Source organism: Penicillium alfredii, assembly GCF_028826965.1.
Source record: "Penicillium alfredii strain IBT 34128 chromosome Unknown utg000007l_segment0_segment0, whole genome shotgun sequence".
Taxonomy (NCBI): Eukaryota; Fungi; Ascomycota; class Eurotiomycetes; order Eurotiales; family Aspergillaceae; genus Penicillium; species Penicillium alfredii.
In genome coordinates, this window is record NW_026622704.1 from 2630489 (window position 1) to 2646266 (window position 15778).

General features: G+C 51.8%; 6 protein-coding genes across 6 annotated transcripts; 3 read left to right on the forward strand and 3 right to left on the reverse strand.

The window, feature by feature from the left end:
- Nucleotides 1-313: 313 nt before the first annotated feature.
- On the forward strand, nt 314-1312 carry NUU61_005644 (sugar phosphate isomerase/epimerase family protein; the record flags this gene model as incomplete). The annotated part of the gene is made up of 1 exon (XM_056656226.1): nt 314-1312. One exon carries the CDS (start codon nt 314-316, stop codon nt 1310-1312), a length of 999 nt encoding a protein of 332 aa, XP_056511839.1.
- A 287-nt stretch (nt 1313-1599) lies between these two features.
- NUU61_005645 (glycoside hydrolase family 47 protein) lies at nt 1600-5020 on the reverse strand (the record flags this gene model as incomplete). The annotated part of the gene is made up of 5 exons (XM_056656227.1): nt 1600-2336; nt 2390-3833; nt 3891-4447; nt 4522-4883; nt 4944-5020. 5 exons carry the CDS (start codon nt 5018-5020, stop codon nt 1600-1602), a joined length of 3177 nt encoding a protein of 1058 aa, XP_056511840.1.
- A 683-nt stretch (nt 5021-5703) lies between these two features.
- NUU61_005646 (uncharacterized protein) lies at nt 5704-6079 on the reverse strand (the record flags this gene model as incomplete). The annotated part of the gene is made up of 2 exons (XM_056656228.1): nt 5704-6005; nt 6061-6079. The coding sequence occupies 2 exons, from the start codon at nt 6077-6079 to the stop codon at nt 5704-5706; spliced, it is 321 nt and encodes a 106-aa protein (XP_056511841.1).
- Nucleotides 6080-6676: 597 nt separating this feature from the next.
- On the reverse strand, nt 6677-7893 carry NUU61_005647 (WD40 repeat domain-containing protein; the record flags this gene model as incomplete). Its single annotated transcript, XM_056656229.1, has 2 exons — nt 6677-7564; nt 7753-7893. 2 exons carry the CDS (start codon nt 7891-7893, stop codon nt 6677-6679), a joined length of 1029 nt encoding a protein of 342 aa, XP_056511842.1.
- A 316-nt stretch (nt 7894-8209) lies between these two features.
- NUU61_005648 (TRAPP complex core subunit BET3) lies at nt 8210-9075 on the forward strand (the record flags this gene model as incomplete). The annotated part of the gene is made up of 4 exons (XM_056656230.1): nt 8210-8316; nt 8416-8635; nt 8708-8899; nt 8956-9075. The coding sequence occupies 4 exons, from the start codon at nt 8210-8212 to the stop codon at nt 9073-9075; spliced, it is 639 nt and encodes a 212-aa protein (XP_056511843.1).
- A 1987-nt stretch (nt 9076-11062) lies between these two features.
- Nucleotides 11063-13606, forward strand: somA (putative cAMP-dependent protein kinase pathway protein (Som1); the record flags this gene model as incomplete). Its single annotated transcript, XM_056656231.1, has 5 exons — nt 11063-11542; nt 11603-11757; nt 11816-13067; nt 13134-13382; nt 13439-13606. 5 exons carry the CDS (start codon nt 11063-11065, stop codon nt 13604-13606), a joined length of 2304 nt encoding a protein of 767 aa, XP_056511844.1.
- Between the last annotated feature and the right edge of the window lie 2172 nt (nt 13607-15778).

Here is a 15778-nt window from a genome sequence, read left to right on the forward strand (position 1 = left end):
GTTATTTACTATTTTGTAGGAAACTTATCTACTGAGGTCTACAATACAGGTGAGCTTCAGGTTTATATACTTCGTCACCACACAGCAACTCATCCCTCGAATTATTTTCTGAACAAACAACAGAGCATCCGATTGCATTGTGATCGACACCAGAGCTCCAACAATTCCAGCCACTTCATGTCCATACTCGGAGTGCTTCTCCAGCGATCCCCCCGGAAACCAACTTCCGCTAGACATACTTCACGCAGGACACTCCCCAGGACTCAGAGAGCTAGACATTTCCGATAATATCTAAACAGCTCCTTCTGTCACAATGGCTCCCAACAAGTTAGCAATCAGCAGTGTTTCCTTGAGCCAGCACTCAAGCCACCCACTGGACCAGAAAATCCGAGCCGCCGCGCAGAATGGATATGCCGGCATCGAGATCGTCTTCTCAGACCTGAATGCATACGCCGAATCCCAGAACCTCCCCATCATCCAAGGTGCAGAGCAGATACGAGTCATCTGCGAAGAATCACAACTAGAGATTTTGTCGCTGGCGCCCTTCGAGAACTACGAAGGCCACAACTCACTTCTGGCCGAGCGACTGAGCGTTGCCCGGCAGTGGATGGAGATTGCCCGGGTCTTGCGAGCACCGTACCTCCAGATCCCGTCGCAGTATAGCCACGACTGCACGGGCGACGAACGCGTGGTCATCTCGGAGCTGCAGCAGCTAGCAGATCTCGGCCGCGCCGCGCAGCCGGTGGTATCGATTGCCTACGAGGCCCTCTCGTGGGGAACACATATCTCCACGTGGGAGGCGGCCCTGCACGTAGTGGAAGCCGTGGACCGTCCGAACTTCGGACTGTGTCTAGACACGTTCCACGAGGCGACGAAGCTGTGGGCCGATTCCAGGGCTGTGCCGGGAAAGTACCCGCAAGCAGACAGTGTCCTGCGGGACTCGCTGCGTCGATTTATAGCGCAGTGTCCGCTCGACAGGATCTTCTATGTGCAGCTGTCTGACGGCGAGCGATTCGACCCACCCTTTTCGCCGTCACACCCCTGGTACCTCCCCGGAGAAGCCTCGCAGTTTACTTGGTCCAAGCATGCGAGGCCGTTCCCGCTGGAGACTCACCTGGGCGGGTACCTGCCTGTGTCGGAGATCGCGAGGGCATGGATTGTCGAGAAGGGGTTTGCCGGTTGGGTATCTCTCGAAGTCTTTGACCGTCGTATGCGGGATCCTGCTGTCCAGCCGGCTTCTGCGGCTCGGCGAGGAATTGAATCGTGGAAGAAGGTTCAGGCAGAGATGCAGTCGCCGGTGGCAAAGCTTTAACAGGGAACTTGATGTGAAATGAAAGACTGTCAATTGGCACATCGGGGCTTAGGGCTAAAGTATACCGTATATGGGTACTCAATCGATGGCTGAAACATAGATCTTCTTGTTCTATTATCGCCTTTATTTTCAAGCCTGTCATGACGAGCTTTAAATATCAATTCGAGTTATCATGAGCAACTCCCCACGCCATGGTATATACCGGGCTATCTTCAAACCTATGACCTATATGCACACAAACTGAGAATGCAAGACTCCAAACCCTTCTAACCCAAGCAAAAGGACAATCACAAGATATACAAGTTCGTGATCGGTATGCCACGCGAGTGCATCATATACCGCTTCTTGATGCCGATGCCCGTCACACGGCGCAGGAGCTCGTACGTCTCGTCGCCGCCGCCGACCATGACCATGCTAACCAAATGGCGGCGGGGAATGCCACTTGCGGTCATCTGGGGTTCCTCGAGATGCGGGCGGATGAGGGAGGACTCAGCGCGGAAGGCCGCAAGAGACGGCCCGGACTTGGCCCGATTCTCCTTTTGCCCCGAAGAGTCCCCAGCCGAGGGGGTTGGATCACCGTTCTCGTCTTCGTATGAAACCACTACAACAAGCTTCAAGGCGGTGCGCGATGGCCGGTAAGCGGCGATGTTGCGTAGTTTGTGGGAGAAGCTGCAGCCACCACGTTTTATGACGAGCACCTCGTGGCTCTGGACGACGTCGCGCAGAACCCGCTCGTCACAGATCTCGCCAGCGAAGTAGATCGTGGACCAGGACAGGGAGGTATGGGACGGACCACCGAACAGCGACGTCGTGATTGCGTCCTCAACTTCCGGGAGCGGGCCCGCTCCGATACCACTGGAAATGGTGGCAGGGAGACTGAGTCGAAGTGGGGTGGTTTCGGCGGGCTCGTCACGGAGTAGAGCTGAAACTGAACTAATAAATGACGACAGCATAGCTTTCATGGAGGATTCGGGAGAGTCGACGGCGTCAGCGTCGACTGGGGGCTGGGTTGGTGGTGGCCGTGCTGAGTTTTTGAATGCTTTGTTGGAGATTGCTGAGCTCGTGGAGAAGGAGAACCATTGCTTCGGCGAGAGGGCTCTGGGAGAACGTCAATGACGAGGTCAAGCATGTTGGAGTCGCGAATCCGGGTAAAATTTGGGTCATAGGGATCGACGACATCAAAGGTGATCTGGCGAGAGAGGAATACCTTCTCATCTTTCCCTAGAGGAACGTTGTTGATCACCTGTACCCGGTAACCGTCGTCCTTGTCCTCGGAACCAGACGCTGGCTCTTCCAACGACCCATCTTGAACCATACTCAATCGGAGCCCTCCAACCGTTTTAACTAAGATCCCATCCTGGACCCGTTCCAATGCCCCAGGTCCTAGGTTGATCCCACCGGGGAGTGATGGGAATGAGATATCGAATGAGGGCCGAATGGCCATCGGTGCACTGGTGGCGTCAAATGGGACCAGCTGAGGAGGTAACGTCCAAGGGTAGAATGTGTAGTTGGTCGGTGACAACAGGTCAGACACGGAAACGCTCGGATGCTTGGGAGAATCCTCCAAGATGGGGCCCTCAACCGCTCCTCGATCGGGCATGAGATCTAAGCGGGCCAAGCTGGCAGCGTGGAAGAGATCGGAACGAGACGCAGTAGAAGACCCGCCAAAAGTCGGTGGAAGAGGGCTGGCTGGACAGATGCCTTCCGCAAGCTTGGGTGCCGATGGCGACGACTGGTGCCGCCGGCGACGGGGCCGTTGTGACGCGGCCGCCTTCTTGGGAATAACCAAAGGATGGCCTTCAGTGGAGAAGACCCACGGCACATCGACTTTATTCAGCGGATGGTCTGGGTCAAAGAGCAGGAACATATACTTGGCGGTTTCGCCCAAGAAGAAGCTTTCCATCCGGTCGATGAGTTCGCCGGTATGGACATTCCGCAGACCGGCCCAACCACACTTGGTCCAACACCGTCGCTTAAGGTCCCGTAGCACCATCTCTCCCACATGTAGGTACCAGGGATCTTTGGTTGCGCGGTAGATGTAGTAAGTGGACTCGATGAACTCGGGCCGGCCTCCGTACCACGCAAGACCGTTGTCGACGTCGCCCGTTGCCACATTCCAGCGCTCAGGGAGAGCCGAGAAGCGCGTCCAAATCGCGGTCGTCAGCAGATGAATCTGAATGGCCTCATCCACTCTCCCGGCCAAAGAAAGAAGACCTGGATAGTATGCACTCAGGCTGTCAATCCAGAAGGCTCGGGTGGCACCAGTCAGCACATCCCCGACAATAAGATGAGGATGCTGGTATCCTTCGCCCCGGTACAGGTGACGGTTGATTGAGGCATGGGATTCCTCCCAGGCTTGCAAGAAGGCTTCCGGCGAGTGTTGGTAATCAGTCAAGGGCGCGTAGTAGCCATCCAGTGCCTCCCATGGGCTGTTGGAATCAAAAGGCAGCCGCTCTCCTTCGGACAGGAGGACGTGGGATTTGAAGGCATATTCAAAAAAGCTGTCAATCCCAGCACCAATCTATAGATTTGTTAACGCCGTGTGACTGCATCGCAGTTCTCTGGCATGGTGGCTTACCCCCGAATATGGCCCTACCCAATCTCCTGACTCTACATCGATTCCAAACCCGAGCAAGCCGATCTCACTTCGGCGTGTCCAAACCGCCCAAAATGCCCTCTTGCCCAAGTCCTCATACCGGCCATCGCCGGTAAGCCTGCTCAGGACGGTGAGTTCGAGAACGAGGCTGCCAGCGCCGGCGCTGCAAGTCTCAGTGACTTCTGACGTTGCCAGGTACCTGGGCTTTCTTTTCCGCGGTCCATTCTCGCCATCCCTTCCGGAATTGGCATTGAGAGGGGAGTTCTCATAGAAAGGTATCCCGTGTCGTAGATTCACCCGAGGATACGGGAGACCGGTCTCTGTGTAAAAGGCAGGGAGAAGACGGTTCGCCAGATCGACGGCAAGTCGGAGCAGCTGACCGTCATAAACAAATCCATTCCCCCATGGTATGCCATGATCGGCCTTGGAGAAGTCACTTTTATCCCACGCCCTCGCGAAATTCGCCTCCTGTTTTGATGGATTGTATCCGGTGATGGGGAGTTCGCCGACGGAGAAGAGGTGAGCACTGAGTAGTCCGCCTGTGCAGGGCGTTAGCAATGGGGGAACTTCAACGTAAACAAGGGAAATACTTCGTGGGCAGGGGGAGACCTACCGAGTCCTCGAATAACAGTCTCAAACACCTGCACCTTACTGTCGAGATCGAACCCCCTTGATCGCTCTCCCTGACCAGCAGGGCCAGACGACCCATCTCCATAGAGCCTTGTAAACTCCTTTACTCCATCCTGGAAATGCGCCAAGGCTCGATCACCACTTTCCGGGCTCGACGAAAGGATCGCCAGAGTCGATAAGCTGTCAATGAGGGTCAAGGAGTAGTTGCCCAAGACATCATTGTGTTCCGGGTTTTGCTCGTCACGGACCAGAGGGCCACAGGTCAAAGGGCGCAGCTCGTCTTCGGGGTAGGCATGGTCGAGGTAGTTTTCGAAGCCGTGGTAAAACATGCGTTCTGTTTCCTGTCTGTAGAGAGAGGTCAGCCCGAATCAAGACACAAAGAACCCTTTCTCAAATACCGCGCACCTCAACTCTTTAATCTGATGGCCTCGCATGCCTTGGGCCAGCGTCAGCCATGACAGCAGGATGGCCCAGACCACCATGAGCCTTGCAGATCGGAGGTTGCACATCTGTAAGCTGCCACATCGCGGGCGCATCACCAAACAAAGCTTGCGGCCACAGGGGGCATGGAATGATCGGACGAGAGGTCTGTCGCTCAAAGACCACTCTGGGAAAATCCTGGGGATGAATTGAGCAAGGCCACCCAGGGTTTGTTTGGGGAGAAAGGCGGAGAGGTCGGCTACGGCCAGATAAGCCATTTTCGCGCATGAACCCGATTGCATCATGCCCGACAGCATAGTTTAAATAACATCTTAAAAAAGTATTATACAGAATATCATATAAAATAAGATAGGATAAAAAAAGATAAAATCTAGTTAGCTCTTGAAGACAAGGGAAAAATACATCGATTAGATACACTGATTTTGCGCGTACTACATAGAGCGCCGCGGTCGCTGAGAAGTGACTGGGAATGTATACTTCCAGGGTTGGCGAATGCTCCAAGACTACTGGAACATATACTCAGGCGAGACTCGGATATTCATGGATTCAATTGCTAAGTATACGTTCCTAGCTCTCATTAATCCTTTCATCGATCCAAAGAACCATATCACTGCTGATTCTCGAACATGATTGCAGACAGTCCATAGCACTCGAACTGTCGCAGAACAGATCACCATAGCGGTGGCCCACAGGTATCACGCTTCGGGGGTTTGTGCCAGTCGTCTCAGTATTCAGAACCGGCACCAGCGTGGACCCCAGGACGCCATGCCTCTGGGTCGGTGCCACTGTATTTGGGGGGTGCTGTGTCGACAGCAAACATTTCGGTAGGAGACCCCTGCTCTACAGAGGCCTCTTGTCTTGCGGCTGAACATCTCAGGAAGGTGGGATGGCCAGAGACTCGGATGAACCGAACCCAGCAGTAGCCCAGAGCGGCAAACACGAAGGCATCAATGACCAGAAGCACATAATATACGGAGAGAGGGGTTCCCCATTCGAAGATCAGGTCGCCCAGAGACAATGCACAGTCTGCTCTCGATAGGTTAGTACTTGACACCAAATCAATATTATTCAAGGACCTCACGAATCACGCAGAGGATCATGACAGCAAAAAGCCCATGGTTGACCAATGTGTTCCACCTCACGATTTCTTGAGAATTCAACATCGCGGTATCAAGGCTGCGGTAATGCTGTTGCGATAAGGAGATCGTGGAGGGTAACACACTCTTGAAGACGAAAGTTCCAAATGATGCTTACAGACTGGTGCAGAGGCGATGCGAGAAGAGCAGAACTCAGCAAGAACCGTTCCTGCCTCGATCTACCAGGTCGATCAGGGAAACAACGAGACAATGTGATGCAAAATTATAGTGTACATTTCACCCTTATGTGGCTCGATAGAGGTACAGGTGACATCTGAAGCCTCCGTGGGTCGCAGTACAACCACGCGGGTTGATGGGTTGTTTCCAAGTCGCAAAGGCTCGATTCCACCTTCGCTGGTCGACCGGAGTTTGGTGTCCGGAGCAACCGCAGAGCCCAGGATATATGTGAAGAAATCAATTCGACGCCCGATACATCATGACAGCATTCAGACCCTTCCCTTTTCACACTCACTTCCCCAGCTCCCCGAGCATCAAGTTACGATCAGACGAGCATGAAACAACTGGGAAAAACATTAGCACAGTGTTCACTCAGATCCCGAGTCAAAGAGACCTACCGATCGGTTCATCATTAGGGGAGAATCGCACGTCGTTGACTGTGCCCTTGTGACCGGGGAGTTTGTACAGGAGTTTCCCAGTCTTGGCCTCCCATACAACTACACTGCGGTCGCCGCTCCCTGCGGCGATCTTCTCACCTTTGGGATCCCAGCTGGCCCGGAGGAGGTTCTTCTCCAGCCCGGCGGGGGCGCCATCGTACGTAGTCACCTGCCGATTGGCTGGGGCAAAGGGCCGGATGTCCCATGTCCGGACTGTCGAGTCGTGAGAGTTGGAAAGCAAGGTTTGTGAGTCGGGTGAGATCTGCAGCGATGTGACGGTATCGGTGTGCCCAGTCATCGAGTAGACGATAGCTTTCTTCCGGAGGTCCCACACATGAATCGTGTTGTCAATCCCACCGCTATAAATCTCGTTCCCAGCTTCAGAGAGAGCGACCGCTGTGATGGGGAGTTCAGTCTCGAGGTAATCGAGGGCATCTTTCTGCCGCGGATCCCAAATGCCTATGCACCCGTCATCACTGCCACTGACCAGCAACTCCTGCCCTCGCTTGCTGATATCAAGGCAATTAATGATTTCCTCGTGGCCGACATGGCGGCGTGCACGCTGTCCAGTCTCGAGATCCCAGCTCCCGAGGGTCATGTCCGCCGACGCCGAGAAAAGCGCTCGTGAATCGCGCGACCATTGCAGGTCCAAAACCGCGCCTTTATGGCCTATCAATTGGCCGTAGTTTTCACACTGGCCATAAGTGTTCCACAGCACTACCCCACACATATCATAGTCAGTAACAGCGGCCGAGGTGGATGGTTGGACGGGACATACAAATGGATCGGTCCATTGAACCGGATGCAATGTGTTGGGCGGTCGGGTCAAACCGTACTGTAAAGACTTCCCCTGAATGGCCTGCATTTTTCTCTTCTGTGAGCTCATACCCATATAGTAATTGGCAATAGCGCTTTACCGGTGAGTTCCATAATGGGGGCATCCAGCCCACTGGTTCGAGGAACCTGCAGATTCAGATTAGCCAGTCTTCTTCCCTTGATATCTGGTGACTATATGCCACATACGGCCTGGACGAGAGATCCATTTTGCGACGAGCTTTTGACGACTGCGCTGGGGTTGAGGTCGGCATCGGACTTCTTTCGTTTGACCACGAGCTGGCTTGAAGACCCGAAGGCCTCTTGGGCCGGGCGTTTCTCTCCAGACATGGCCGATGGGCAGGCTGGAGGTGATAAGGTACAAATGAACGGAAAAGCGAAGGTCAAATAGCGACGAGCAAGAGGAAGACAAGAGCGAGGGTTGGTCTGCGACAAGATTCCAAAGGTCGGGAAGAACGATAATCCCACTTCTGCTCGGCGGTGAGAGAGGAGTGTACAGCCCAACTAACTCTAGAACTACCACCCCCCACAATCAACCAGCTTGGCCACTAACTGACTTGTCGCATTTGTTGTGTGTACGTGTCAGGATACTGGATATTTCTGTCATCTTCGACCGACTTTTCAGCTGGTCAGTACATGAAGCAAGATGTCATCGACGAAGGCTTCAAGAATAGGAGAAGAGTGCGTGAAGCCGAGAGGCGCTCGTTTTAGGACCGTCCCCGCTAATATCATCTTTGCAGAATTTGGAAGTCAGTAAGCTGAATGGCCCTACGGGGTGGATTGCAACGCCATTGTCAATTGATCTGGCTGTTGTACCGTCATCGCCTTCGGGACTAACCCGGGTCTACTCAGGACGAGGGTCGATAAAGTCAACGCGGAGCTGGTCACATTAACCTACGGAACAATTGTGGCTCAATTATGCCAAGACTATGATAGTGACTACCAGGAAGTCAACAAGCAGCTGGACAAGATGGGTTACAGTATTGGCATGCGGTTGATTGAGGACTTTCTGGCCAAGTCTGGCGTGGGTCGATGCGCCAACTTCCGGGAGACCGCTGATATGGTTGCCAAGGTGCGTGAGAGGCTTCTGGGAGGCATGGATTGGGAAATATAAAAGGGGCAGGGCGGCTGACCATTCCATTAGGTGGGCTTCAAGATCTTTCTGAATGTCACGCCGACAGTCACGAATTGGGCGAGCGACAACAACCAGTTCTCCCTCATATTTGAGGAAAACCCTCTGGCCGACTTTGTGGAGCTTCCAGATGATGGGCGGGCCCAGGATGAACTCTGGTTCTCCAACATCTTGTGCGGCGTGCTCCGCGGGGCTTTGGAGATGGTACGCATCATAAGGTTCCCTTGTCCTGGGTCTGATCGCTGACTTGAATATTCCAGGTTCAAATGCAGATCGAGGCTCACTTTGTGAGTGACGTGTTGCGAGGCGACGACACCACCGAGATGCGGGTCTCACTTGTACGATACATCGAAGACGAGATGCCACCGGAAGAGGATTAACGAGGCGACCATTGTGTGCATAGTATCCAGATGACGGCGTTCCGGGGGAATTTCTTCTTTTTGGATCTGTTCCGAAGCCGATCGAAGATCGTTTGACTTTATACTTCGTGTTTCTCCAATGCTTCCAGCTTTACTTGATTCTCTTTTTCTGATGTATATGTTAGAAATGCCATGCGATTGATTTATGGCATCGTAGACTTGGATTGTCTTTCCCCCCATGATTATTGAGTTAAATAGCCAGATGAACCATGACGGCGGGACAGCCCTGTCGGGGACGTGATCAGTCAAGTGGAATGGCATGATCGGCTTCCCTTCGTCGATCTCGTTGTATCCTCCCGCTGGCAATCATTCCTGTATTACCATGACAATACCACTATCTGGATCTTATCTCAGCGCGCCATTGAGCGAATTCAAGCAAGAACTTGCTCTTTGAAGAGGAAGAAAAAATAAGAAAACTATCATGCATATAGAATATATATATATATATATATATATGGGAATTGGAAAGGATCAAAAGGAGGAAAGAAAGATGTGCTAGTTCTGCGCACACTGCTAAAGAGCGCATTGCTTTGCTCTACAGCCAAACGTAGCGCGCTCTGCTTGGCTAGCGCATCCCCAAGAAATAGAAAGATAGAAAGAAAGAACGAGAAAAGACAAGAAAAGACCACAACCAATATAGAACAAAGAAGGACTATATAAAAATTAGAGAGAGAAAAGGTCAAACACTGGAGAGAAATGTATACTTCTGTCAATGACCGGACACAATACCGTATTGCTGGGTACTGACATACAGACCAACTGTACCACTTGATCTCCGCCCCTCGCCTTTTTCTCTTCTCTACAGATCAATTTCCCTTCTCTTTTCCCCATCCCACCCCCTTTCTCTCTGGTCCTTCTTTGCTTGTGGGAAATTTTGTTCCTGTCCATTGGTTCGATCATCTGGATCGCGCGATCTCTAACTTGTCCAGCCTCCGTTGTCGCGGGTGGGTGGCTTACCCTACTTTTTTAGACTCCCGCTGGGATCCATCGCAGGGCCCATCACAGGTATCATATCCTCCTGGTCTTTTTTTTTCCCTTCCCGGTCTATTCTCTTTTCCCGACGCATTTGTTCTTCCCTCATATTCTGTTTCGCCTCGCCCTCTGACTGCTTTTCCTCCCCTTTTCCCCGGTGCTTCAGACTGCACATTTCAATGGGCCCGATCAGATTGCATGCCCAGAAATACGCCTGACAGCGCCGCCCCCGACCTCCGATCAGGTTGATCCGCTCCGAACAAGCGATTCTCCCGCAGAGTGCAGCGCCTGTCGTGACCCCCCCCGGCTCCCTCTCAATCCGTCCTCCCCTTCTACTGTGAGATCCACATCTCGTCCTCTCCCCTTGGAGTCTTTCTCCCCCTCTTGAGTTGGGCTTCTCTTTTTTTTTTTTCTTTTCTTTTCTTGTCTTTTTCTCTACCTTTCCTATCTTATCTTTTGCATGCCAAATTCTTTGTCTGTGGTCCGCAAATCTGCCCGATCGGGCTTGTCTGGCAGCGCCCCCATCCCAACCTCCCCGGTTGTGCGCACTTCCCGCCTCCCTGCTCCGTCATCACTCAGACATTATTGATCGCGCATTTTGTTGCTTCATCGTGTCGACCGTCGCTCATCCCTTTTTGCAGTCGAGCCCATAGACTATCGTCGCCCTCCCGAGCCTTGATCCCCTCGTTTTCATCCGCGTCCTCTCTGGCGGTATATCTTTCCCTGGGCTTCTATTGCAGGCTTGACTTCTGCCATAATAGACCCATTCAGCTTGCGCGCTCATTCCATACGCGTTGCTGAGATCGACTCCAAGGTGGTGCCGACTCCTTCACCTCCACATTCCCACGCGTCGCTTCTACTCCACCCCACGTGAGCCCTGATCGCTTGAGACGGCGCGCCGGCCTTTTCTCTTCTGGATTTGAGTCGCAAATAGCAATTTAGACAAGGGTGACAGCAGGTCCCCTCGTTCGCCACCATGAACCCGATGAATGTCGCTGGGATGAACCCCGGGGCTGGGGGTCCCGTGGGGGGTGTCCCCATGATCAACAACGGCTCCACGGCTCCTCGTAATGATGGCAACATGAATAATCCTGAGATTATGATCAACAACCTCAACACCTACATCTATGATTACTTCTTGAAACGTGGATATCATGACTGTGCACGTGCCCTTGTGCAGGATGAATCCATCAAGCTCAACACCGACTCCAACACTAGTCCTGGTAACCGGCGGGACAGCGAGATGAATGGGATCGACGGTGATCCCATGATGACTGATGGGAAGGACGGCGAGAAGATTAAGATCCCAGATGGCCTCCCTCGCCCCAGTCTCCCCAGTGAAAGCCAGCAGTCATCATTTCTCCTGGACTGGTTCAGCCTCTTCTGGGACTTTTTCTGGGCCCAACGCAAGAAGGGCAACAGCAATGACGTGAGGCAGTATCTCCAACATACCCAGGTACGTTGTCGTTGTGCCTGCCACCACTATAGCCGGTTCATCATGCTTATCTATTTTTAGAATCTCATGCGTATGCGTGAACAGCAGCACAATCAACTTTTGCGACAGCAGCCCTTGATGCCTGGTCAAATGGGCCCGCTAAACATGCGAGGACGGAACGGCATGGTCCCCCCTAATTTGCAAAAGACAGTGCTACAAAACAACACTTCCGGCCTGTATGCTTGATTGGTGTATGCTTGATTGGCGCTTACGATACTGACACTCTTGCTACAGATCGCAACATCAGATAGCGCAGTTCCAAAAGACCCAGCAGATGCAATTAATGCAGCAGATGCAGCGGGACCAGCCTGAAGTGGACATGAACGGGCATCGACCGCAGTCACCTGCATCCGCAGACAATGCCCCATCGCCGTCGAAACGCCCACGCATTGAAGGTGGTCCGGCCAACGGACAGCAATTAGCACCCAATGGACGTGGCCAGGGACAAGGAATGCCTGGACAGCCGACTCCACAGCAGTTGCTGATGCAGAATGGAATGGCCCAGAGAGGAATGACCCCAGCGCAGTTCCAGCAGTTCCAGCAGGGACAAGCGGCGCAACAGAAATCCATGCAGGTATATGCTCAAAACTTGGCCCTTCATCACTCGCGCTCAGCATTGAATTCCCAGGGTATGCCGAATGGTGGTATGATGAATCCCGGTGTGATGTCGAATCAGGCGGATCTGGTGCCGATGCCGGACGGCCAAGGAATGTACCCCATGGGTCCTGAGTACTACGGCTCGAACGGGCAGATGCCACAGGTCCGACCCGGGATGGCCACACCTGGCGGTCAGCACGGCAACCATGCTCTCCAGGATTATCAGATGCAGCTTATGTTGCTGGAGCAGCAGAATAAGCGACGTTTGATGATGGCTCGTCAAGAGCAGGATAGCATGGCCCGTACTGATGGCCAGCCCCCGATGCCCGGGCAGCAAGGTTTGCCACCAGGCACTTCTCCCCAAGGTAGTAGGGCGGGTGCATCTCCGAACCCCAGCGAACAAATGAAACGAGGCACGCCCAAGATGCCTCAGAGCGGTCTCCCCGGATCGCCAAGTGCCGCCGACGCCATGTCCCAGAACCGAGGATCGCCAGGATCGATGAACCTCAACGGTGGTCAAATGCCACCGGATATGGCAGCTCCGTTCTTCCCTGGTCCGAACATGCGCCCTCCGAGCTCCAACCCCGCTTTCACTGGGCCCCAGATGGGTCAACCGTTGCCCGCCAACGCGGCCAACCGCATGCCTAGTGGGCAGTGGCAGCCCGGACAACAGCCGATCCCGCCCCAGCACTCGCCGGCGAACCAGCCTCAGGCCGGTACTCCCCAGGAACGGGGCGCGATGCCCCCGCCGCAGGCACCGCCTGCGGCTGGTGCCAATGCTGGACGCACCCCGGCGTCGCCTCAGACCACTGGGAATGCGCCTCCCACGCCCCAGCAGGCTAACAAGCCTGCTCCAAAGGGCAAGAAGGACGGCAAGGACACCCGCAAGGTACGTCGTTCCCCAGAGCCTGGTCTCTCACGTACCCTCGTTTGCTAACTTGAATCTCAATCAAAGCGGCCCACCAAGAAGAATTCGGCTGCAGCCAATGCGGCCTCAGCTGCCACCCCGTCCACCGAGACGGCGGATGCCAACCAGACCCCGTCGACGCCCGTCACACCCCAACATCCTAACTCCTTCAACAAGGCCGGGGCCAATGCGACTACAACTGCGCCGCAGCCCACTTCGGCACCCGCTCCTCAACAATTGGTCCAACCTCCACCGGACCAGACCCAGCAACCTTTCAATGACCTCAGCATCCCTGATGTATGTTTCTTCTTTCTTCTTTCACGACCTAACATGGGTACTGACCTGGATCTTAGCCCTCCGCCTTCGACCTCGACTTCAGGGCCTTGGATGACCCTAATCTGCTCGAGAACTTTGACTTTGACACGTTCCTTAACACAGATGCGGACACAACTACATTCGGGTTTGATCCCAACATATCCTACCCCGATGGTGTTGAAACGGGGGCCGGCGACCCTATGTGAACGTATACCAGTCATTAACGGTTCTTCACCTCCGATATACCCTTGCTTTTTTGGTTTCTGTACATTTGATCATCACTCCAGTGCGGATTCGCGGATACTCGATTTGTTTTGCGGCTGTTTTGTTGCCTTATTATTATTATTATTATTATTATCTGGTGTGTGTGTGCGCGCATATGCTGCTATGAGACTGGCGTTGGCGTATCTGTTGATCCCATTCTCCCCTTCGAAGCCAGCACCTCAAAAGTGACGCTTGGACTGCCTGGATCTTCTTTGTATTCGAGATTAAGTGCACTGTGACCTACGAGTTTTCTTCGCTTCTTCTTTCTATTACTACTATGATTACTCTCTCTCCCCTGGCGGTGGCTACTTTAATCCTTGCTTTCCCAAGTTGATACTCCCAGTATGCGTTTTCTTTTCTTGTTCTTGCCTTCAAGTACTCATGCTTTGGATTCTTCTATCTCTCTATCTCTCTTTCTTGCCCGTGTTCCTTTTGTCACAGCTCCTGGACGTCCTTTGCCTCTGGCAGTTTGACTCCCCTTTACCTCTCCTCTACTTTGATCAACCGAATGCCTCACGTTTCGCTTTTCCTTTCCTTTCCTTTTCTTTCTTATTGATCTCAATTCTTATAATCTTCTGCTCTTTCCCTCTTGGATCAGACGACTCGATTCCCTGTTTGCTTGGGTAGGACTGGGAGAAAATAAGATAGGATAGGATGTAGGGGCTATGTATTCATCATGAAATAAGTCCGAAGCTAGGAGTCGTGGTCTCTTGCTTACACTACGCGGCCAAAAGTCTGGGTACACTCTATAATTCAGGTTTACCCTACTATATTAAAACCCGAATAACTCCCCTAATATTATATATTAGAACTTTATACTAAATACACTAAAAAAAGAGATTAATATCTAGTATACTAACCCTTCGCGGTGCGTACAGCGGCAAGCCTACGCGGTATAAACCGAATTAGGTTATTAATAGCGTTTTGATTAAGCTGATCCTAAGCGTCGTATATAGCTTTTTTAAAGACCTCCTAATCTCATTTAGACCTTCTATTACCTAGCTAAGGATATAATTAAAGGATTTTAAGCTTCAAAAACCGCTATACTAGTTCGATAGGGTTAAGGTTAGGCGAATAAGGCCAGTTTAAAACCTAAATTCTATGATTTTCGAACCACTCTTATAAGATATCAGCCACATAGACTCTCGTATTATCTTGCTGGAATATTAAGCCTAGCCTATAGATTAGCAAAAGACCCTCTTTAAGAGTATTGAGATAAGAATTCGTAGTATAACCTTGTCGAGGAGCGTTTTTATCGCGATTTATGATCATTATCTTTAAACGACCACTAATCCAGATTCTAGCCCAAACTATCTGTGAAATATCTTTTCTATGACTAAGAAGATTCACAAGATCGCTTCGGTAGGCCTCGGAGATAAATCGAATGATAAATTAGACCCTAGACTTCAATATTCGTTAGACTGAATGTTCGTCAGAAAAGATTAGATTCTCCTAATCCAAAAAACTCGCCTATTCGCGTGCAAAAACGCGTTTTTTTTTATATATAACCGGCTTTAATAAAGGTATTTACTTCTTGTTTTTATATTTTCGAAACCGATAGCCTTTTAAAACGCGTCGAATTGTTGATCGAGAGGGTAAATAAGGGGTATTCGCTCCGAGGGCTCTATAGCTTATTCGTGGGTTCCGATAGACTATCCGATAGACTATCCGATAGATATATCGAATAGTCTAGTCGCTGATCTTAGAAGGTCTGTTACTTCTAGGCGATGATTTAAGAGTATAGTATTACTCAAAGCAATCGCGAGTCCGGTAAATTGTAGTGTGGCTAAGGTACAAATCGCGAGCGATTTTAGTGGGACTTAAGCCATTTTCGAGAGCAAAAATAATTATTACGCGCGTGGGTTTTGATGGTTCATTGTTTTGCCTACAATTCGCACTAATTTAGGTACCAAAATATGGCGTATTGGGTATAGTAGAGAGAACAGAAAAAGGGGTTAGAATATAGATTTTGCTAAAGTGGAGTGCTATACCCAAACTTTTGGCACCCGTTGTATTACATGCCCAAGGGAGAATAATACTGTGACGATTTGTTAAAAGAGAGGGAAACCAGTGTCGAGACTTGTACATAGACTCGATACCCTAGCCTTGGAATG